Source organism: Girardinichthys multiradiatus, chromosome 19 (genome assembly GCF_021462225.1).
Source record: "Girardinichthys multiradiatus isolate DD_20200921_A chromosome 19, DD_fGirMul_XY1, whole genome shotgun sequence".
NCBI classification, from domain to species: Eukaryota; Metazoa; Chordata; class Actinopteri; order Cyprinodontiformes; family Goodeidae; genus Girardinichthys; species Girardinichthys multiradiatus.
Genome location: NC_061811.1, coordinates 29,820,435 through 29,844,215, shown reverse-complemented (window position 1 = coordinate 29,844,215; position 23,781 = coordinate 29,820,435). Strand labels below are relative to the sequence as shown.

General features: G+C 38.2%; 2 protein-coding genes across 2 annotated transcripts; one reads left to right on the top strand and one right to left on the bottom strand.

Annotated features, from left to right (window-relative positions):
* Positions 1-1,238: 1,238 nt before the first annotated feature.
* adgrf3a (adhesion G protein-coupled receptor F3a) lies at positions 1,239-19,323 on the top strand. Its single transcript, XM_047393177.1, has 19 exons — positions 1,239-1,863; positions 3,140-3,181; positions 3,863-3,917; positions 4,001-4,013; positions 5,545-5,676; positions 5,800-5,961; positions 6,070-6,176; positions 6,264-6,322; positions 6,405-6,529; positions 7,091-7,306; positions 9,851-10,090; positions 10,197-10,346; positions 13,203-13,323; positions 13,500-13,575; positions 13,888-14,070; positions 15,040-16,365; positions 16,449-16,490; positions 19,064-19,099; positions 19,185-19,323. Exons 3-19 carry the CDS (start codon positions 3,870-3,872, stop codon positions 19,242-19,244), a joined length of 3,096 nt encoding a protein of 1,031 aa, XP_047249133.1. The 5' UTR covers positions 1,239-1,863; positions 3,140-3,181; positions 3,863-3,869; the 3' UTR covers positions 19,245-19,323.
* LOC124885015 (ankyrin repeat domain-containing protein 66) lies at positions 19,286-23,638 on the bottom strand. The gene is made up of 3 exons (XM_047393178.1): positions 23,484-23,638; positions 19,788-20,016; positions 19,286-19,686 (listed from the first exon to the last, which is right to left on the bottom strand). Exons 1-3 carry the CDS (start codon positions 23,620-23,622, stop codon positions 19,548-19,550), a joined length of 507 nt encoding a protein of 168 aa, XP_047249134.1. The 5' UTR covers positions 23,623-23,638; the 3' UTR covers positions 19,286-19,547.
* Between the last annotated feature and the right edge of the window lie 143 nt (positions 23,639-23,781).

Here is a 23,781-nt window from a genome sequence, read left to right as displayed (position 1 = left end):
CCACCGGAAGGAGGCCCAGGGGACGGCCCAGGACACGCTGGAGGGACTATGTCTCGGCTGGCCTGGGAACGCCTTGCGCTCCCCCTGGAGGAGCTGGAGGAGGTGTCTGGAGAGATTAACGTCTGGGCGTCCGCTGAGTCTGCTGCCCCCGCAACCCGGTCCCGAATAAGTGGAAGACGACGAAATACGAAATACATCCATGATGTGAATCTCCCGTTCCACCACATCCCAAAGGTGCTCTACTGGATTGAGATCTGGTGACTGTGGAGGCCATTTAACTACAGTGAACTCATTGTCATGTTCAAGAAACCAGTCTGAAATGATTTGGGCTTTATGACATGGCGCATTATCCTGCTGGAAATAACCATCAGAAGATGGGTACACTGTGGTCATAAAGGGATGGACACGGTCAGCAACAATACTCAGGTAGGCTGTGGCGTTGACACGATGCTCAATTGGTACTAAGGGGCCCAAAGTGTGCCAAGAAAAGCTCCCCCACACCATTACACCACCACCACCAGCCTGAACCATTGATACAAGGCAGGATGGATCCATGCTTTCATGTTGATGCCAAATTCTGACCCTACCATCCGAATGTTGCAGCAGAAATAGAGACTCATCAGACCAGGCAACATTTTTCCAATCTTCTATTGTCCAATTTTGGTGAGCCTGTGCGAATTGTAGCCTCAGTTTCTTGTTCTTAGCTGACAAGAGTGGCACCCGGTGTGGTCTTCTGCTGCTGTAGCCCATCCGCCTCAATGTTCGACGTGTTGTGCGTTCAGAGATGCCCTTCTGCATGCCTTGGTTGTAACGAGTGGTTATTTGAGTTACTGTTGCCTTTCTATCAGCTCGAACCAGTCTGGCCATTCTCCTCTGACCTCTGGCATCAACAAGGCATTTGTGCCCACAGAACTGCCGCTCACTGGATATTTTCTCTTTTCGGACTATTCTCTGTAAACCCTGGAGATGGTAGTGCACGAAAATCCCAGTAGATCTGCAGTTTCTGAAATACTCAGACCAGCTCGTCTGGCACCAACAACCATGCCACGTTCAAAGTCACTTATATCACCTTTCTTCCCTGTTCTGATGCTCGGTTTGAACTGCAGCAGATCATCTTTACCATGTCTACATGCCTAAATGCATTGAGTTGCTGCCATGTGATTGGCTGATTAGAAATTTGCGTTAACGAGCAGTTGGACAGGTGTACCTAATAAAGTGGCCAGTGAGTGTATCTTAACAAGAAGTTTAATCAATATTGAAATGATTATTTCAAACAACTATTCATTAAACTTGATAAAAACAATATGTCAATTGCAGTTGAAAAACAGTAAATTGCCTTGAAACCCCAAAACTCAGATTCATAGCTCTGTAAAAAAAAAAGTTGAATTTTTATTCCCTCTCCTCACTGCAAAAGGAGAAGCCTGGAGAAGTCGTAAATTTTATAAGATTTTTTTTTTAATCAAAGGCAGAACAGAGCTGTAGGACGAGGTCCTGCCTTTGCTGAGGGGAAAACATTTAAAACACTTTTAATGTTTGTATGTAAAGTGAATGAAATGTGCATTGTTTACAAAATCTGCTAATAATAATAGTATAGGAAACAGTGTTTTTATTTTGAAAGAATCCAATGCATTTGAAGTACAACACTTTGTTTCATAGCAGTTTGTGATCTATCATGATGGCTGGATACCACAAAGAGTGGACAGTCATCCCATTTGACAGTCAAATTAAACTAACATTGTAGCCATTTTACTTTGCATATCAGTTATAAAGCCCGATGTAAAACCTGACTTTCTCACAGGACGGCTGTTTTTTGGCTAGTTCACTGATGTGAAGGTTCACTGATGTGCCTCACGAAATAAACAGGTGAGCTTCTTTTCATTACTTTAAATAAAAATCAATGTGGTTATTTTCTCCGTACGATGTCTTTGGGTTGTATGCCTTTAATTAATAAAATAATTAACACAGAAGCTAAACAAAGTACTTTTGATGATGCATTCAGGGCTCTGGGTATTTTGAATATTTTGATCAAAACAAAGAAAACCTCTGACAGCTACTCCAATACAAATCTGCTTTAGCAACTAGAAATAATGTTGAAGCCACTGTAGCTGTACAACTGTATTATTAGACAGGCTTTTTAGTGTAAAATTAACAGAAAATAAAGAACAGTGTTCCATGTATTAATAATCTTGTTCCTACACTTTAGAAAAGTCTTAGTTCACAACATTTAGTTCACAGCTGTCACCGGAGCAGCACTATAAGTACATTTTCCATCTATTTCTCTACAAAACATTAAAATAGAGGGTTTTGAATTGAAGGCACCCCATTATTGCAACATGGACACAGTGTCAGCTGTTCAAGTACTTGCACCTGATGAGTCTCACAGCTTTTCATCGCTGATTTGTAGTCTATAAATTTGTATGATTTTCATACATATGATGAATGTATGCAAAATAATCCATGTGAAGCACTTTTAATAAACCTGTGAGAAAAATTGTTTAATCTTCTCTAACATATATCATTTAATGTCAGTTTCACAGTTTTTGACCTTTGACACATCAGATGAATTAGAGCACAACATTTTACAGCAAACAATATCTGTGGATCTTAATTGCTTTAAAAACAATGTCAAATAGTTAGACGTGTTTCTTATTTTTACCTTCCTTAAGCAATGCCTTTGGACCAAAAATGCTTCCAAAACTTATTTTATGAAATAAAAATGACTAAAGATGTCATTTAAATGTATTATTTAATGTATGCTCAGGTATGTGGCTGTTTTTTGTAGGATTTACTTTTTTATTTTGCTCTTTTTGTGGTTTCTTTAGGACTGGAGGCTAACTAGTCAACGAGTCAAACTAAACACATAACCCAAGTTTGACTCGAATGTACTTTTAATTTTTAATTTTTTTATTTTCTTTACCTTAGTTACTGAAATACTGGAACTTAAATGAGTTTGAAAAGTTTGAAACGGAAGACATTATTAGTTTTCATTCAGGGAATTATTTTAGAAAGTCCAGCTACAATGTGAATATATATCTTGTGTAACTCTTGTTGAACTCTTTAAACACCAAAAAATAAAAAAATAAAAGCTTGTTTGAAATTAGATTTAAAAAGCATGTTCAATTTCATATGTGATCTACAGCCTGCAGTTTCCCAGTGCGTCACACCAAGCGGTCATTTGAAGGTACAGTGGTGGTCTATTATTTTAATCCCAGATTACTTCAACCAGAACAAACTTTTTTGCTATGTTCTACAGTATTTTATTAGTTGTTCTTGAATGAATCATTCATCCATGTATAGAGGAGAGATGAAAACTACCATCCATCCATTGGCTTCCACTTATCTGAGATCGGGTCGCAGGGGTTACAGATCCACAAGTGAAATGCAGATTCCCTCTCCCCAGCCCGTTCTTGGTGTTACCAAGTCAGAAGTTTCATATAATCCCTCTAGCAATCTCTGGATTTCTCTAGGGTCTCCTCTCTGTGGGATAGACCCAAAAACCCACCAGATTCCCAAACGTCCTCCTCAGACTCGATGTAGAGGAACAACAGCTTCACGCTGTGCTCCTCCGGGATGATGAAGCTCCTCGCTCTGTTTCTCCTCTTTCCAAATACCGCCTGTGATTATGAGCTTTAGTTTCAGTAAATTATTTATTTTACAATTTCCCTCAAGGCAAACAGATCAATATACTGCTTACCTGCTATCAGAGGAACTCCTGCTTGTCTCCAACAGGTGAAGGACAGGGTACACCAACACAGAGATATGATACAAACAGGCAACCATGTGCAGAGTTTTGCTTGGTGATTTTTTGGAACCCAGTGAATTGGTTCAAAATGTTTTTGTACTATTTATTATTTTATTACAGGAACAAGATGTGGATCCTTGTATTTCTCTGCATGCTGAGTCTAAACATTACACAGGTTTGCATTAGTTGACTAAAAAATAATAACATTCAAAGTGAAAACATCAGACTGAATTCAATTTGTTTGTTTTTCCTTTATAGGCTCCTGTAAGAGGTAAAGATGGTTTTTATGAAGCTGTTGTCACACTGTTTATTATCCCACTACATTTGTTGCTGTATATAATAAACTGAATGTAAAGAAACGAAGAAAAATAAGTCCTGTCACATTACTTTCTGTGTCATTTATGATGCACCCGCCCTTTGTACAGTGTGGCCCTGATCTTCAAAAAATGTGTGTGTACGAAACCACATGAGGATATGCTAGTGTAATCCTTTACCAGCCACAACGCGATTTATCAAGCCTGAAAAGGATTGCGGGTGCTATTTTTGCATCTAATATATATTTTTTTATTTGCACAAATGATTTAGCAGTTCTTAAAGATATTTTTTCAGCACTAGTGGCCTTTAATTTTTGACAGTAGGCAGACAGGAAAGAGGGGGAGACATTCGGCAAATGTCACCAGGTCCGGGACTCGAACCCGGGACAGCCGCTTCGAGGACTGTAGCCTCTGTACATGGTCACTCGCTTAACCCCTACACCATCAGCACCGTACCCTGATTTAATGCTTCTTATTTGAAATCTTTAAAAATCAGAACCTCTGTGTGTTGGGATAAATGATGTAAAACTGAGTGTGCAGGTTTAACAGGACAAACCAGTTACTATTTCCATGATATCAGTGTCTCACCTAGATTTTTCCTTATTCAATGACCACCTGACCATCTTGGGATGAAATTTGTAATTATCTATGAACACTCTATCAGTGCCCCCAAGTGGTCATATCGATCTTAGCTGAATTAATTGAAAAATAAGTCCAACTGTCATGCTTATGCACCCACTCTGAGCTTTCTGTATGGCGTCACATTCCTCCCAAAATTCAGAGGAGCGTATAAAGCAATAACAACATCTTTTAATCGAGAGAGCGTATAGTTCTGATCGCGGGCGTGCAGCTTTATTCGAGAGCCTTTGAACGCAGAACGGCGAGCAGTAAAACACACCCTGCACCCATCTGTTCGCTCTCACAGAAAAATTCTGCTCTCTCGCTCTGTTTAGTGGGCGTATTTGTCAGTTGGGGGCAAAAACTCTTCTGATTGATCTGACTGGCCGGATTTTCACCTCATATCCGGTCGCAGCAGGCACAGGACATTGCCTTTTAGGAGAAGAAGAAGAGCAGAACTATACGCTCTCTCGATTAAAAGATGCGCTGTTGTTATTGCTTAATATGCTCCTCTGATTTTTGGCAGGAATGACACACCGTATTTCTGCATGCTAAGGTGAGTAATTGTTTATCAGTGCAAACAGAGCGTCTGCATAGTTTAACATGAGATTAGGTAATGTTATCCTGGCGTCACTACTGCAACCCTTGAGCAGCAATGGTGCATATGTGCACTGTGCACAATTTTTCAAAATGTTAAAAAACCATTGGCTGTTTGCCTTAGGTGTAACTCAAAATAGATATCCTACAGTATCAGATGTGTAGAAAGGCATTTTTATTGAAGCTCACTTAAAGGTACGTATCTTCATATGCTACTACTAACTAAGTATCACAGTGTTTGTAATGTTTCAGTGTCTCTTTTGTGTCTTTCAGGAAACTCTACACAGATGTATTATGCAACACTGATAATAGACAGAAGTGCAATTGATAAAATCTATGAGAGCCTACAAAAATTCATATTCAAAGACAGTAATGTAACTATCAGCGAAATTAAAATGACAACAGGTAAAAAAGAAACAAAGGAACATTCCAAATACTGTAATTTCAGATCTTTTAAGAAAACTACCTAATTAAAAAAATGTTTCTTCTGTTTTTTGTGGCTCAATTGTTTTTTACACCCCTAATAAGAGTGTAAAGTACAAAATGAAGGCATTTACCCCCACAAAAAGTGCATGTGCAAACAAGGCTACAGATGGAAAGATGAAGTTTGTAGCAATACGTCACATCATGATCAGGAGTGGTGTTTACATCAACCAAACTCATTTCCAAGGTGCATCTCAAATAGTTCAGGCATGTAGACTTTTACTGTTTTTAACCAAACGTTAATACTGTACATTTGTGTGCTGTCTATAAAAAGGATGGAATAGATTTTAATCGTCACCATTTTTGTCTTAATAGTTGGTGTCACAGGGAATATCCAACTGGATGGAGATGGGTATAAAGGCTGCCTGACAGTCAAGTCATCAGACGCTTATCGGACATGTAATGACAATGTGACAAAAGCGGTAAAGTTATGTCTACAAATAAACAGTAAATGTATTCATCTGATACCTGTAGCACTCCATAATTTAATTCAGTTAATGTCTTTTTAGATACAAAGAGAATACAGTCTAATAAGAGGATTTGACACTCTAGGAAGCCTGGAATACAGGTACTTGCTTTGTGTAATAATAGAATATCTACCAGCATCCATTTTGTAAATGTTTAAAAGAAACCTTTGTTTTTCACTGAAGGGTTGGAAGCGTTATTGTTAATTTTGCAATGAAGTTCGCATCTGCTGTTGAATCGCAAAAATTATTTAGTAGTTCCACAATCCTGGGTAGGACTCTGCCAGGCTCGTTAACTTTGGAGACAACAGGTAATTATTTATATCTCACTGGTTGGCTTTATATTAGTTATTTTTCACAAAAGCTTTCCTGCATTCCCAAATATACCCTAATAGGGCAGACTGGAACATGTATTCAAGGATTTCTTGATTTCTACTGTGCATGTAAACAGGCTCTGTAATATTCTCTGAGCGGTCTCCATCTTGTCTTTTCATGAATTTTGGAAAAACATCACTGTCATCTCAAATGTTCATCCTTTGTAACTTCTTCGCCAACTCTGGCTTTAACTAATAGATGAAATATTTTAAGAAAATCCTGCTAAGCCACCTGAACTTTATTTCAGGCAAGTCAGGTTTTCGAAAACCGATGATAATTCTGAAATAAATTACAGGGTTGCTCTAATAAACTCTTACTTTTGTAACTTTTAAAATATTTTTTCCAAAATACTTCATCTAAGATATTAGTTTTGTTTTCAGTTGTGTTTTAAAGAAAAATACAGTACATATTAAAGTTTATCATGGCCTAATTTTTTTAAGCTCACAAACCCCTGGCATGTGTACACTTTAAATCCACTGTACCTCTTATTTTCACAGGTTTTGTTAGTTTGAAAGTACCAAGTTCTTCAGTGCTGTACAACAGCAATGCTTCTATGAATTGTACAACTGAGGAAGACCTTAATGCCGAGCCAAAGTGGACTCTGAAAAGAAAAGATGGAGATTTTCTCATTACTAATGGCAGTATCTCAACAGTGTCAATAAGCCCAAAACAAACCACAGTCAGTCTGAAGCAAGTTAACGAACTCTGGGAAGGTACGTTTGTTCCAGACAACTTTTCAGATCCATTGCTCCCCAAATCATTTACATTAGATAATGATGACGAATAAATCGATCTCTTTTATATAATAATTACGCTCAAGTTTTATGGAACTCTATAATCAAATACAATTTTTTAACAAAGGTGGAGCTAAGGAGGTCTCCCAGCTCTCTGTGGCTCCTTTATTAATAATCAAACATAACGTATGAATCTCCGGCTGTCCAGTCAGTGGTCCAGTAATCCTGTGAGAGGCACACATTATCTTGCAAAACCCTGGAACTTTTTCCCATTTTGTCATGTTACAATCACAGACTTGCATTGTTTTAATTGGGAACTTATGTGATAGACCAACACAAAGTAGTGCAGAATTGTTATGTGTTATGAAAATGTAATCCTTTTGAATCCAGTCTGCCTGAGTGAATCCTCTGTAGAACCAATGTTTGCTGCAATTACAGTTGCAAGTCTGTTGGGATATGTGTTAGCCAGCTTTGTCTATCTACAGATTGGTGTTTTTGCTCAATGTTCTTAGAAAAATAACTCAGTCTTAGTCAGACTGGATGGAACGCATCTGTGAACATTTTTTTAAGACTTCCCACAGATTCTTGATCGTGTTTAGCTTCAGACTTTGACTAGACCATTGTAACACATAAATGTGCTTTGATTCTGAACATTTAACAGTAGCTCTGTTCTGCTTTCAAATCTTTTGAAGCCTCTATCAGTTATTCTCCCAGGATTGCCCTGTATTTAGCTTCGTTCCCATCAACTCCGAACATTTTCACACCAGGGTCACAGCATCAGCAGGTCAGGCAGGAATGCAGCTTTTTAAAAAACCCATATCAGTAATCATCTCAATTACCCTACAATCCTGCTTAAATAGCCCCAGACGCTACCACTGATCCACCATCATAGGGTTTTAGCTGAACAGTGCATTTACACAAAACTATACCGTTTGCTTCTAACGTTCTTTTGCAGACACACACAATACATCTGGCCACCCACTAATACAGATTGAATATATATAAAAAATAAAATAAAATCAAACTAAAGTTCAGTCCACTTCCCCCTCATCTTGAGCCCACTGATCTACCCCAATGAAGGGGATGACTAGGGAACTAGAGATTAGGGAACCAGAGAAATATATTTTTCTCACATTCTGTTCATTAATCATATTCAAAAATGTACATTATCTTTTGGATTAAATATTACAGGAATTTTTGTTACGACAAACAAAACAAAAATTCAAATCTGTCAAAAAAATTTAGTTTTGATTTCCATGACACTACACGGCAGTCTGTCACGAGATTTAACTGAGGTCATAAGGTGGGGAAATGCGGGCTGATTCCAAATTTTCATGTCTTTCTTTCTATTGAGAAGTGAAAGTAAATAAAATGTGTGAGATGTCTTTTGTTTGAAGTAGCTACTTACTAGAGGTCAGTTACGTATTTGTGCTTTATAGACCCAGCTCCTCTGCTCCTGATCGGACTGCTGTGTCTGTTTGCAGTGGTGGGGGGCTGCCGCTGAGCTAATGTCTGTGCTAATGGCACTATGCTAATGATTTGAAGACCAAGTTTGTAATCAAAATGTGGACAGGCCATAGCCAATATAAAGCGTATCGTTAATGTTTCGTCCCTACCAGTGAATGTGCCATAGCTGTTTATCCGCCATCATTGGTGGCCCTGCTTACTACCCCGCGTGTTTACAGCAGGCTACGCTATGGATGGAGGGCTGTAGCACAGCAGAGAGTGAGGGGGATGGACCTGTAAGGTGTGCTTGTTCAAACTTTCAGGCTACGTCCACCGTTTCCTCAGAACTCCTTACTGCAGCTTTAATCATTGACCAATTTTGTTATTTAGTTTCATTTCTGTAGAGGATCACAGCACAAACCTGTTGATTCACAACCCAGACCCCAGCATTAGGAAGTGCTGGACTTAAAGTCCAACACAATGTGTAATTGTCATAACCAGGATCATCTGTAGCAATAAAGCATACAAAAAACACAACTGTAATATATTACATTTATTAGAATGCCTCTTCTAAACTATATCAGTTTAGAAGGGGCCATTCCTTGTCTTTGATGAAAAATTAAACCTCAAGTCTACAAATCTTACATTTGGGACATAGAAGGAATGCTCTTATAATTTAGAATTAATTTTACTAGTTAATCTTTAAAAAAACAAAAACCTATAATACCCATTTGGTTTTATTCATGTATGGTGGGGGAGAAAGATCCAACTCATTCTCATTGTCTAGAGCAATATGCAGTTTTTGGATAGAATAAAGGTTTGGCATAAAAGACATATGCTGGTACATGTAAGGTGTGCTCACCTTTTTTTGTGCACAAATAAAGAGCACCCCCACCTCCCCATGCACTCCTACAGCACTTCTGGTTAGAACTGTACAAAAAACAGCAAAAAAGAAAAACAAAAAACAAATTAGAAGTTGTTAATTGAACATTAATCACATAACGGTTGTCTAATCCTCTGAAATGTATTTTGCACATGCCGCCTTTGTTTAAACCCACCTCATTGTTCTTTCTTTAGGAGAGTATGTATGTCTCTTTGTACAAGAACAAAACGGCACAACTATAAATCACAGAGCCAATGCTACAATGGATATATGTCTGAAACCGATAATTGAGACTTCTGCAGAGCCGACATTTCCATTGTGTAAAAGAGAGATCGATATTTTTCTTGTAACTGTGAAATGTACAATAAAGAAAAGCAGTGAAAATTACACAGTGACATGGAATAATGATGCCACTCCAAAGGGCAGCACTGAAGGTAGGACAATTTTCCTTGTGTTGTTCATGTTCGCTTATTATTTTTAAGCCATCTCATGTCTAAATTTGTTCTTGCAAAACTTGTCCTGTTTATGTTACTTTAACAGAAGATGACACACAGACTTATTCAGCTGAAAAAGTAATCGACTGTAAGAAAACCTCGAGCAGTGGTTCGACTTCTCCAAGTGTATCATGCACTTTTACTAATCAGTGCAATCAAACTCAAACACAACACATGATGGTCAGTGTCATTTATGGTATGTATTTTACTGCCCCCAAAGGCATTGTTTGAATTGATTAAAGTGATTAAAATGCAAATGCATCTATCTGATTAAAAAGTACTTTGAGAACAAATTAGAATTTCACTAAAAAGTTTCTTTATTTCAGTACTTTAATTTTTTTAAATGAAAAATTTGCAATACACAAGTGTTAATTTCCCTTAATTTTGATGATTATGGCTTACAGTTAATAAACCAACGAACAGCTTGAGCCGTTACAAATCAATTGACAGCAGCTCAGTAGGTATATCTGTCAACACTATAATGCACAGTTCCCACTCTGCTTATAGATTTATGCTTAGGGAGAGTACATATTTCTAGGTATCATAACGTCAGCATTTTTATCAACTTTAATTTGAGCCGTACAACATAAGAATGGATAAGAAATAGAGGCGCTACAATCATTTTTGTGACAGATGCATTCTCATCCCACATCGGAACAGCATGGCTTTGTTGACGTGAACAAACATATTCTCAAAGCTTTAGCCTGTGCTACCTCTAATTTTGCAAGATTAGTTCTGGCTGCATTACCATATACAAGAACGAATTATAGCTCGATAAATCATTAATATAATGGCTTTTTCAACTCCCCAACTGCTCCCTGGTACACTCAGTGTATTTTGTATTTCACTAAAAATAAACCCAGTATTCCTTCCTCTCTTCCACACTGCACCATCATCAGTGAAAAGACACAAACCATATCCTGAGCCGGAGTCCTTAAAAATTTCATTTACCATCACATTAAATAAATCTGGACTAATGATACTCCCTTGAGGGGTTCCATTTTCAATATCCACAACTCCTGAGAAGACCCCACCTACACTAACTTGAATTGAGCGAACTTTTAAAAAAGCCCTAATCCAATTCAAAATCCCCACTCAACGCTGTTTTCAGGAGGCGTGATTCTACGCTAAGCGCTACTACATTGTGTCTCAATAATTGTGTTGTAATTCATCCCGTGCTTTGAACAACTTTACTATTTAGAATGTTTAGAAGCCTTTGAAATGTGGATCTAGAAAATGGTTTCCCAAAATTATTAAAAATGCTTCGATTCAGAGCTAGGAGAAAAAAAAAACGTATTTGGAGCAATAGCTAATGAAGTGGACAATATGAAGACAGAAATAAACATGTGTTAACTTAGTCATTACAAAGAAAAAAACACTTTGTTTATTCCAATCAGAAACTCAAGATTAACAGGTTGTAATTTCATTCTATTAATTTTCTTAGAAAATAAATGCCTATTTAATCAATTTTCAAAATTATACAAAGCAACCTTTAGCAGAATAACAAGATTAAGATATAATTTTTATGAAAATTAATAGATTTAAAGATAATTATCAAATAATAATGAAGTTATGTAGGCCTAGAGACAAACAAGTTTGAAATACTAACCTACAGTGATGCAGGGTTAGAGGTGACCTATGTTCTGGATTTGACCTTAGTCAGTCAGTCATTTTCTACTGCTTAATCCATAGTGGGTCGCGGGGGAGCTGGTGCCTATCTCCAGCAGTCTATGGGCGAGAGGCAGGGTACACCCTGGACAGGTCGCCAGTCCATCACAGGGCAACACACATACAACCATGCACACACTCATTCATACACCTAAGGGCAATTTAGATTAACCAATTAACCTAACAGGCATGTCTTTGGACTGTGGGAGGAAGCCGGAGTATCCGGTGAGAACCCACGCATGCACGGGGAGAACATGCAAACTCCATGCAGAAAGACCCCCGGCCGGGAATTGAACCCAGGACCTTCTTGCTGCAAGGCAACAAAATGTTTATTTCATTCATTAGAGACTTGAGGCTCGACTTCGACTTAGGGCAAAAGACTTTACTTGGACATGTCCCTCAAAGATTTGAGACTTGACTTGGTCTTCAGTGACTTGAGACTTGGCGTGGACTTGTCATCACTTGTGCACATCTCCGGCTAGAGCTGTCACATTTGTTGTGTGAAGCAACGCCTGAACCAGAGATAATGTAAGAAGTGTCTTACCTGGAATAAGAAGGAAAACGACAGGAGAATAGTACACTGGTCCAAATTCCTCTTTTCAGATTAAAGTTCATTTTTTCCATTTAATTTGTAATTCAAAGTTTCAGAGTTTTAGGAAGGGTGAAGAGGCACATAATCCATTTTGCTTGAATTCAAGTGTAAAGTTTCCACAGTCAGGGATTTTTTTGAGAGCCTTGTCATCTGCTGGTGTTGGTCCACTGTGTTTTATCAGGTCTGCCATCTGTGCTGCTGTCTGCCTGGAACTTTTAGAGGGCTTAATGTTTCCTTCTGCTCACTTGCTTTATGGAGATACATATTTAAAATTTTCCAGCAACACCTGCCCACAAAAGTACCAATACGTGCTTTAATGCCCAGAGCCAGCAATGCAGATGAGCTGAAGGTCCCCATTAAAGCAACCCGGGTTTCCTGAACTCCTCAGCAGAGCCACAGGCTGATCCCCTCCTTGTCACATCGCACTGATGCAGTAAATCATGTAAAAAGAGGCCCAACCAAATATTCAGTGCATATACTGTACAAGTTTTCAGTACACTGATATTTCTATATTATAACTCCTTGTGTCGGTGTTGACAGATGTTCTCATTTACATTAGCTGTAAGTAATAATCTTCAACATTATTAAAAATGACATCTGAAATGTATCACTCTGTTTCTAACGGATCTTTAAATTTCCCTTTAAATCAAAAGCAGTTTAAAGATTAATACTTCAGTGTTTGCACATAAAACTTTACAGTATTTTTGAGATTGGAGTTATGTACTGTGTACAATTTGTGTACTAAATGAAAAAATACAAATTTCTCATTTTATTTTTATTTTTAATGAACAGTTGGGGATAAATACTGCGTAGGAGAAGGTGATTGGGGACACACCAAGGCCAATTTCACTGCACAAATAAAATGCCGTAAGCAAGCTGGAACAAGAAAGCGGAAGTGTTTACTTCCATCAAAGTAAGATTTGAACTCTTACTATCAGATAACCTTTTCTTCCTCTTCCCGACTTTAAAAAACACCCTTTATAATTTATTTTACAGTTAAAAACAAAAGTAATGAAACTTGCAGTTTTCAACATAACATTTAACTTTTTGTGTGGATCAGTTCGATTAACCTTCATTTAATCCTTTCAGTGGCGAAGGGATATGGCAAGACGAGGTTTCAGAATGTGTTGAAAAGAATCTCTATGATGTGCTCGAAAGTGCCAAAGTATGTGTATTTCTTAACATATTAACTTTCAATTATTGGAAAAAAATGTTAGCTTAGATATAACCTACTTATATTAGCACAGCGTAAAGTAAGAAATTAAACACCCCTTTTAAGTACAGATGTACTTAAATACTACTTTTTTCCGCTATATAGTTATTTTATTCTGACATTTATATAAGTATATCAAATTACTAGAAATGTTTCCAATAGAAATTCTTCTACTTAAGGTGTAATAATATGTCTCAGCTTGCTGGTTGAATTAGTTGCTACAGATTATACAATAATAACCTTTCATCTTTGTTGTTCTTACAGATTAGTGATATTGGACTTGGTGAACTAAGTTTAAATGCTGCAATAGTATTTGAGCGCTTTAAGAATGTCACCAAGACATCAACATTACCTGGTTATGCCAACTTAGATACATCAGTCACAGTACTTACCACTATGAATGAAAAGCTATCGAACAGTTCCCTGACGAATCAAACAGCAATCGACGTGAGTATCAAAGAATCCGAAACATCTCTAAATGATTTATGACCATCCAGATCTTGCTGGAAAAGAATGTACAGTAATATTTTATTTAAAGTTGCAATTCTTAGAAACTTTATGAGTTACAGTATATTCAGTATGCTTGAATAACTTCCTTAAAATATTTTATTTCAATACAACCTCACTGCTATCTTACACAGTTTAGTTTTAAACAAATCTAAAACAAGCCATGATGTTGAACATTGTGAAACAGGTTCCAACTCAAAGTTTTAAGCAAAAAAGGGATATTGTTAATAACTGTGAAATATAACAAACCAGTTGTCCATGTTGTAGAACAATTGTCCTTTTTGCAAATGTAAAAATGCTGATTATTTATGTGCATTTTCTATGAAATATAAATAAATAAATAACTCTGTCATCCAATTGGAGGGGGGATGGGTGTCTGCATGAACAACCTGTTTACTCAGGCCACAGTCTCTGAATCTGATATCCCAGGTGTTTTTGAACTTAAGGTCACAAACCGAATCACAAATTTCAATGACTTTGTCTCTTATCTGTTGGTGAATTTCTTTTGGTCAGGGCCAGAGGTGTTGCTTTTTAGGGTCTTTTAGCCTGCTTCATGTTGTCAGACAGGTTCTATTTAAGGGATTCTTGATGTCTATGGGGCAGGCGGTAATAAGGTCTAGAGGAAGCTGGTAAAATGTAACTTAGTTTTCAAATAAATGTGGAACTGTACCTGATCGATACTGTTGCTGTATGTAAATTAGCATTACCATCAACAGTGTGGGTAATAGCAAAAGCCATGAATAAGTTGGGGCCAATAATATGTATTTTTTCTTATGAACTAATGAACTTTCCAATAATATTATGACAATTTGTAACTGAATATGACTGCATATACTTTATATATATATATATATATATATATATAGTGCTTGTCACAACTATGTTGACCTGCAATTCTGCTTTTTTCAGGATTTTCTGCTCTCATCCAGTCATCTGCTGAATAAGAGTCTTGAAAGCACATGGAACACAACGCCTCCTGAAAAGCTATCATCTTCAATGGCTGAGAGATACATGCTTTCTGTTGAGGAATTAATTAGCAAATCAGATATCATAGCTAAGAGTAGAAATGAAAATCTGGAAGCGTTACCATGTAATGTTAGCAGCAACTGTAACAACTCTGTTTTCAATACCACAGTTAGTCTTTTAGATGCAGAGAAAATAAAAACAATTGGATTCCAAAACCTGGCGAACTATTTGCCCTGCAACAACAAATCAGTGCCCAACAGTATCATTGTGTCAACAACTACAGAAACTAAAAGTGAGGTTAAGATTTCTATTGACTTTCAACTGAACAACCCAAGGCCTCGCAATGTTGAGTTACATTGTGTGTTTTGGAACAAAACACTTAATGCTTGGTCAACAGATGGATGTAAATGGGAAGTTAACCACAATGAGGGGCACTGTGTGTGTGAACATCTCTCCTCATTTGCCATTCTAATGTCCAAGGAGCCCCTGGAGGTCCCTGGTTTAAATTACGTTACCTATGTAGCTCTGTCAGTATCAGTGCTGTCACTCATCAGCAACCTTGTGATAGAACTGATCGTCTGGAGCGATGTAGTCAAGACGAGTACTTTATATTTACGCCATATTGCCCATGTGAACATTTCTCTGTGTTTGCTGATCGCTGACCTCTGCTTTTTGGCATCTGACCCAAAGAATATTTCAGAACTCTGGTGTCGAACCTCTGTGGTGCTGAAGCATTTCTGCTATCTGGCCATGTTCTTTTGGATGTTTTGTTTGAGCGCCACACTTCTTCATCAGGCAGTCTTTTTGTTCCACAAGGTGAGCAAGAAAAACTACCTGAGGTTCTCAATGGTCATAGGCTATTTTTGCCCCTTGCTCATAGTCGTCATTACGTTTCTTACTAATGACGGTGGCATTGAGGGGAAGTACTACTCAAAAGATACCTGCTGGCTGGTTTATGGCGGACTTTTCGAGGGCACCATTTTTACATTTATCATTCCAGTTGGAGCAATTGTTTTCATCAATGTGTTCTCGATGCTTGTGGTTATCATGAAGCTCATAAGTCACCACACAGAAATACAGCAAAAAACTGAAATTTCACCAGAAAAGGAGAAAGCAGCTGCCAAAACTGTCATGAGGTCGGTTATCCTCCTGACCCCGATCTTTGGTGTGACATGGATCTTTGGATTTGCAATTTTGGTTCTTGATCTCACAAGCGGATCTCTAGCCTATGCAGTCCATTACATCTTTACCGTGGCCAATGGATTCCAGGTAGGGTCAAAATGATTTCGTCAGTTTAACAAATAAACAAGCTGAAGTCTTTTCAATACAATTAAAATCTCTTTTAATTCTAGGGTTTATTCATTTTGTTGACCACATGCTTTGGAGACAGAATGGTAAGGCAATGAAAAATGAGCTAGATAATAACATTACTAAGTTCTGTACAATCAGCAAATGTTCCAACCTGTTGTTAACTGAAATGTTAAGACCTTATGATGACAGTTTCTCTAAGTTTAAACACCTCTGTTAAAATTCCAGGATAGATGTGACCTATAATGACATACAGTGCGTCCCTTTTTTATTTAATTGAAAACACAACTTGTTAAAGAGAAAAGTAAAAAAAAATCCTCTGGTTGCATGTGTCCACACCCTGAAATTAATTATTTGCTCAAACACTTTTTGAATTAATTCCCGCATTCAGTCTTCTTGAGTTCACCTCTACTATCAGTTACAATGAATCTAAATAATCTAAATAATGTTCAGCTATCCTCGTATTTGCATACTTCAGCAAACAAATCCAAAGCTGCCTTGGCAATAACACCGAAGGAGCTGCAGACATATCTGGTGAGTACTGACCATGTTCTACATTTGACAACATATGCTCCATATGTTTGGACTAACAAGTAGGGTTGAAAGACAGAAGCCCTGTCTTCCAAGCAAAACCTCCAGAACAGACTTTTAACCACAAATGTAGCACAAAAACAACAAAAAGCACACCAAAACGAGATCACCATACCCACAGTAAAACATTTTGGTGGCAATATCATGCTGGTATCATGGGTTACTTTTCTTTGGATGAGACTGGGGGTTTTGTCAAGGATGATGATTTTAGAAATAGCGCCAAATACCAGTTGCCTCTGACCCAAAACCTTCAGAAGTCTGCTAGAAAGCTGAGGATGATGGGGATTTTATGTGAGTCCAAGCATATCTCAAAATAAACAAAACAACAGCTTCACCTGAAGGCTCTAGCCAAAATTCAGAACTAAATCTGACAAAAAGAAAGCAATCTGTTAGTTTGGGGAATGTTGGCAAGCGAACATTGCTGAGTCAAGCTGTGTGATGCTGACAGACTCCTACCAAGGAAGACTAAATGCCTAAATTGATTCAAACGTTGGTTCAGCAGAGTATTAGTATAGAGTATAAATGTATACTTATGCAATTAGTTTGTTGCATCCTTTTAATTTTAATTTTTTATTTTAATTTTAATAGTTGCGTTTGTATTTCAGTTAAACTGTACAGGATATACAGGGGTTGGACAATGAAACTGAAACAACTGGTTTTTTGCAGCCAATACAGCATCAATTCGTCTTGGGAATGACATATACAAGTCCTGCACAGTGGTCAGAAGGATTTTAAGCCATTCTTCTTGCAGGATAGTGGCCAGGTCACTATGTGATACTGGTGGAGGAAAACGTTTCCTGACTCGCTCCTCCAAAACACCCCAAAGTGGCTCAATAATATTTAGATCTGGTGACTGTGTAGGCCATGGGAGATGTTCAACTTCACTTTCATGTTCATCAAACCAATCTTTCACCAGTCTTGCTGTGTGTATTGGTGCATTGTCATCCTGATACACGGCACCGCCTTCAGGATACAATGTTTGAACCATTGGATGCACATGGTCCTCAAGAATGGTTCGGTAGTCCTTGGCAGTGACGTGCCCATCTAGCACAAGTATTGGGCCAAGGGAATGCCATGATATGGCAGCCCAAACCATCACTGATCCACCCCCATGCTTCACTCTGGTCATGCAACAGTCTGGGTGGTACACTTCTTTGGGGCTTCTCCACACCGTAACTCTCCCGGATGTGGGGAAAACAGTAAAGGTGGACTCATCAGAGAACAATACGTGTTTCACATTGTCCACAGTCCAAGATTTGCGCTCCTTGCACCATTGAAACCGACGTTTGGCATTGGCATGAATGACCAAAGGTTTGGCTATAGCAGCCCGGCCGTGTATTTTGACCCTGTGGAGCTCCTGACGGACCGTTCTGGTGGAAACAGGAGAGTTGAGGTGCACATTTAATTCTGCCGTGATTTGGGCAGCCGTGGTTCTATGTTTTTTGGATACAATCCGGGTTAGCACCCGAACATCCCTTTCAGACAGCTTCCTCTTGCATCCACAGTTAATCCTGTTGGATGTGGTTCGTTCTTCTTGGTGGTATGCTGACATTACCCTGGATACCGTGGCTCTTGATACATCACAAAGACTTGCTGTCTTGGTCACAGATGCGCCAGCAAGACATGCACCAACAATTTGTCCTCTTTTTAACTCTGGTATTTCACCCATAATGTTGTGTGCATTTCAATATTTTGAGCAAAACTGTGCTCTTACCCTGCTAATTGAACCTTCACACTCTGCTCTTACTGGTGCAATGTGCAATCAATGAAGACTGGCTACCAGGCTGGTCCAATTTAGCCATGAAACCTCCCACACTAAAATGACAGATGTTTCAGTTTCATTGTCCAACCCCTTCACATTGACTGTGGAAAAAGATTTGAAACAATTCATCATGTTCTGAATTGAAAACTTTAAAACCTGGAATCCTAACAGGGGTGTTTACATTGCTGAAACCTTGTACAGATAGCTCCCATTTCTCATTGTGATTAATCTTAGACATTTTTGTTCCATATGACGGATTTAATTATATCTTAGCATTACTAAGGCTGTTTACTGTCATTTCTACAGACCCGTGAAGCTCTGCGGAAGTACTTTAACAAGAAAGTAGGTCCCCAACCACTAGAATTACATATTTGCATGCTACCATGGCTACTTGTTACTGTCGTGCCTTTTTTCCTCTGATCTCCAGGCTCCAGCATCCAGTGTCAGTGAGAGCAGCACTACGATGGAGTCAAAACTGAAGAAATAAAACCACCTTCAAGATGTAAAACTAGAGTCACATTTAAAATGTACTTTATAAGAGTACATTTACTTTTACATGCAATTGCTTATCTGTACATATATAAATGCATAGTTAAGTTTGTTTGTTGTTTGTTACCCTTTGCATCAACTTCTTCTGTATATTCCTTTAGGTCCTTGTAGGTTAGCTCAGCTTAAAATACTGTGTGTGATCAGAGTAACATTGAATGCTGTGTTGCTAGTTTTATGTGGTATATTACTCTACATGCAGAAATCATGTTTAAAACCTATTTTGTTTAAAGCTGATTGCAGTCTAAGTCTGATCGCTGCTTTCAGAAACAATATTTTCTTCATTTCCTTTGCTTTGCTGTTCCCACTCCTCATCTGTGTCATCTAATAAAATTCCTTGTTGTGCTGCTTTCTTGCGGTAGGCCTGGCACTCAGGCTCTGCTCTGCAACATATTAAAAAATAAATGCCACATGAATCGTGAACATATATAATGGTTGTAAATAATAAAGCAAGAATTGGTGAAAAGTGGGATTTGGGTCTTACTTTTTAAGGAATCGAACACAATCTTGGTGTCCATATATTTCGGCTATCCTTACTGGCTTATCTCCACAGGAGTCCTCCTTGTCCATCGGTGCATGGAGGGAGTGCAGCAGCCGCAGCACCTCGAGCCGACCGGACTCCGCAGCAAAGTGGGCGGGTGTCCATCCGTGCTCCGTCCGCAGACACGGCCTGGCTCCATGCTGTATGAGGATCCTGATGATCTCTGTATCTCCTGTGAGAAATGCAATACAGAGTAATCTGAAACATGAAATCCAAAAAAAAAAAAGTTTTAAATCTGGTCTAATGAACCCAAACTGAGACTTTTTTATGGCAAATGTCACGACTCAAGCACAAGCAACTGGAGAAGCAATATTGATCAAATAAAATTGGATCACAATTATTTAATACAAGTCTAATAGCCAGTATCATAACAGTTTCTAAACCAGTCTTGAAATAATCTACATACCAGGGATGACCCCTGTCACCACAGTTACACAGATTGGCCTTTGAGGCAACAGTTAGAGCACATAGGCAAGCCTATGAGCATAGCTGAATGTAACCTTAGATGATAATCTGATTCTTTTGATAACTTTTCTGCCAGCCTATTTATTTTTTACATCAGACTGTATTATTTGGACAGGTTCTGGGATATGATACTTACAATCCAAAGTCATCAACACATTTGTAAATTAAAAAGAAAGCTAAAATCCTGTAGTAAAAACAATTTTTGTCAGTCCAAAAAAAGGATAAATTCATCTTGGTGTCAAATAAATAAACGAGTCACCCATCAAACAATACCCAGGAAACATATTCACAGAATTTGTTTTGCAATTCAATATTTTAAGACAATAAATATTCAAGCACTTTTTGTGCGGTCCAAGATTTTAGTTCAGACGTCTCTTCAAGACTTTTTGTTTCAAAGTTCCTTGTGTTAATTTTTTGTCCCCCAAAGTTCGAGTCCATCTGCCCAGGATAGTAAGTCCAAACGCAAAAAAGGGGAGGACAAGAAAGAAAATACATGCCCTACCAGCTCGCCATCAGCTCAAGCGTTCTTCAAAGTGTAGACAAAAAAACACCTGACCTGTAAAGAGGACTGTAACTTATTCGTAGGAGGTTTAGCCATAACTTCAGGGTGTCGGGTCAGGAGAGCAATTTATATGTTCAGGCGAGTTGAGATGACACAACACAATATCTGGGTCCAATCTTCGAGTTGTCTTTAATAAGGCATCAACATTGTTCCATACAGGTATCAGCAGTTTTTTGTGTGTGTGTGTGTGTGTGTGTGTGGTTTCTTCAAGGAGAAATAAACCAATAAGCAATTCTTAGTACCAGTCTGTAAGCACTCCTTTCACAAAGATAACTAAAATTGTCCACACGGGGGAATAAACATGTGACTAAAGTCTACCACAAGACTAAGAGTTTACTAATAATTAGCAATGAAAATGTACAACATTAATGCACATGAATAATAACAACAGCTGCCAATAATAGTCTAATGATAAAGACTTACAGCACAAATAAGTAATTTTAAATGTAAAATGATAGCAACAACATTAACAGAATTAAATGGAACTAATGAGCTTAATTACCAACGCTAAGCGGCTAGCAGTTAGTTTTCTGTATAGTTTGGGGAGCTATCTCAAACTATCTCAAATACAGCTTTAAGGCTTTTAAGAGACAAGGGTAGAGCACAAATAGTATTAATCACTTGTAATGGACGCACATAGTTAAGAGGCTGGATTAAACAATATCTGTTTCATGCTGATCCCTTTCAGAACAACGTGGGGCTCAGAACTACATAATGTGGTCTGATAGCTATCTAGTGGCAGAAATAAGAACTACACGAAAAGAAACCTTAATAGAAAACACTGAACTAGAGGCTGAAAACAAGGCAATTACAGTCTTTTGTACATGACCGCTGAGTCAAAAGTACGAGTGAAGCATTTAAAGGTTCTGAAAGACAAACCAGTGTTTTATTTCGCCCTGAACACCAGTCTACATGCAGCTAGCCAAAACAGAAGGAACATTTAAAAAATGCCACCATGCCAGCAGACAATGAAGGGCAATTCAGAAAGGGCTTGTGGATCACATATCGGTCATGTGATGGTTTTAATGATGCTTCGTATAATGGGTTACAACCTGTGAAGTAAATGAAAACCTGGACTGATGGATACCAAAGCACCCAATAATTAAATTAATATGTATTCAGTTTATACAACTAGAGAAAGGAGATGAATTTAGGGAAATATGGAACCTTTTTATCTGACGTTTTGGGGCCTTATGGACTGCAGTGATTGATGTGATACTTCAGTTTTGTTTTTCATTTAGTAATTTCTGCACTTTATTTTTCTTTTATTATATAAAAAACATGAAACATGTGCAGCAAAAATTTGTCCAGTTGTGCACAAATCAGTTTAACTACAGTAGCTGGGATCAAAAATATCTTAACAGCTTCTAAAAATATTTGAACTATATAATAAGCAGGATGGCCAAGTGGCAAAATGTAAAAACTGTGACAGCGGGAAAGACTAAAACAACTCCAAGATGCACATCTACATTGACAAAGTAACAAAAGTGGACATAAATTAAGGTGCAGAAACATCTCAAGGATGATCAATGGAAACAGGATTAACCTGAGCTCAGTTTGAGCTTCATGGCAAAGGCTGAAACTACTTATATACATGTGATTTCTTAAACCTTTAATTCCCAATATATTAGCAAAAATGATGAGGTGTGTGGAGTTTTGATGGCAAAATCATTTAATTAGTTTAAAACTGAAGATGCCCTTCATGCGTGTTAAAGATGAACAGAAATTTGCCCTAGTAAAAACAAATGTATTTAAATTTTTTAGTATTGCATTGCAAGTATACTGACAAAAATATCGTGTATGGTATATACTATATTTCTAACATTTCTGACTTAAGGTACATCATTTTTCAACATTAACTGAGGTATACTTACGGTTTGTCTAACTGTATGCATACATAAGTACTTCAAAATGTAATATACTTAGTAAATAGACCCCTCACATAAAATTGCATTAAACTACACTGTTTTTGTTGAGTAAGCTGTGCTCCTTTGTTCTTACCCTGCTCCAGGTGTGTTAAAACATCTAGGAGAGTAGCCCTGGAGTTGAAGAGCCCTGTTCTACAGCTCCTTCGCTCCTCACATCCACCAAATGACCCTGACGCAGCTCAGCATCGTTCCTCACTTTTGAGATACTGACCATTGAAGATCAGAAACACCCCACAAGAGCTGAGGTTTTGTAGGTGCTCTAATCCAGTTTGCTGCTTGTCAAACCTGCCCAAATCCTGCTGCTTGCTCATTTGCTTCCTAATATATCCCATCCACCACCAGGTGCAGTAATAAAGAGATAAGTATTCACTTCACCTGTCAGTGTTCATAATGTTATGCCTGAACAGCCTACCTTCATCATGTTGAGGTGCTTGGTAGTTTTTTTTTTTTTTTATGAGATCAGATCTTCAAACAAAAGAATGGCGGTAACGGAACTAAACCTGACATGACAAAAACATACACTTTACACGCTAAAGGTTATTTTACATGTACATTTCCTAAAAAAAGAGAGGAAGAACGGAAAAACTCGCATTTTTCCGCTGAACAAGGACAAGTGTAACTTGAGACAGCGTGAACAGAGTAGACCTGAAGGTAGAAGGTATAAGTTCCTCCTAAAACGCCCACCAGTATCTGCTGCCCAGTGCAGAGGTGTTTTGTTGCTCCAGTCGATGTCTTTCTGATTGGGACAGCATCTCTGCTGCGTCAGAATCTCTTTCACCTTCTCATAATCTCTCGCTGCTGCCGCTTGGTGCAGCTCTGTCATTGCTTTAAAGTTGCCTAGCAACGGCTTCTGAATTCAAAATGGCCGTCTTCACCTGAGCCAGCGAAAGGGAATGATGCCACCTGCTGGATAGGACGGAGCACAACGGGTTTGAAACCCGTCAAGAGCAGGAAACAAAGAGTACTTTTAAAACCGTGTTTC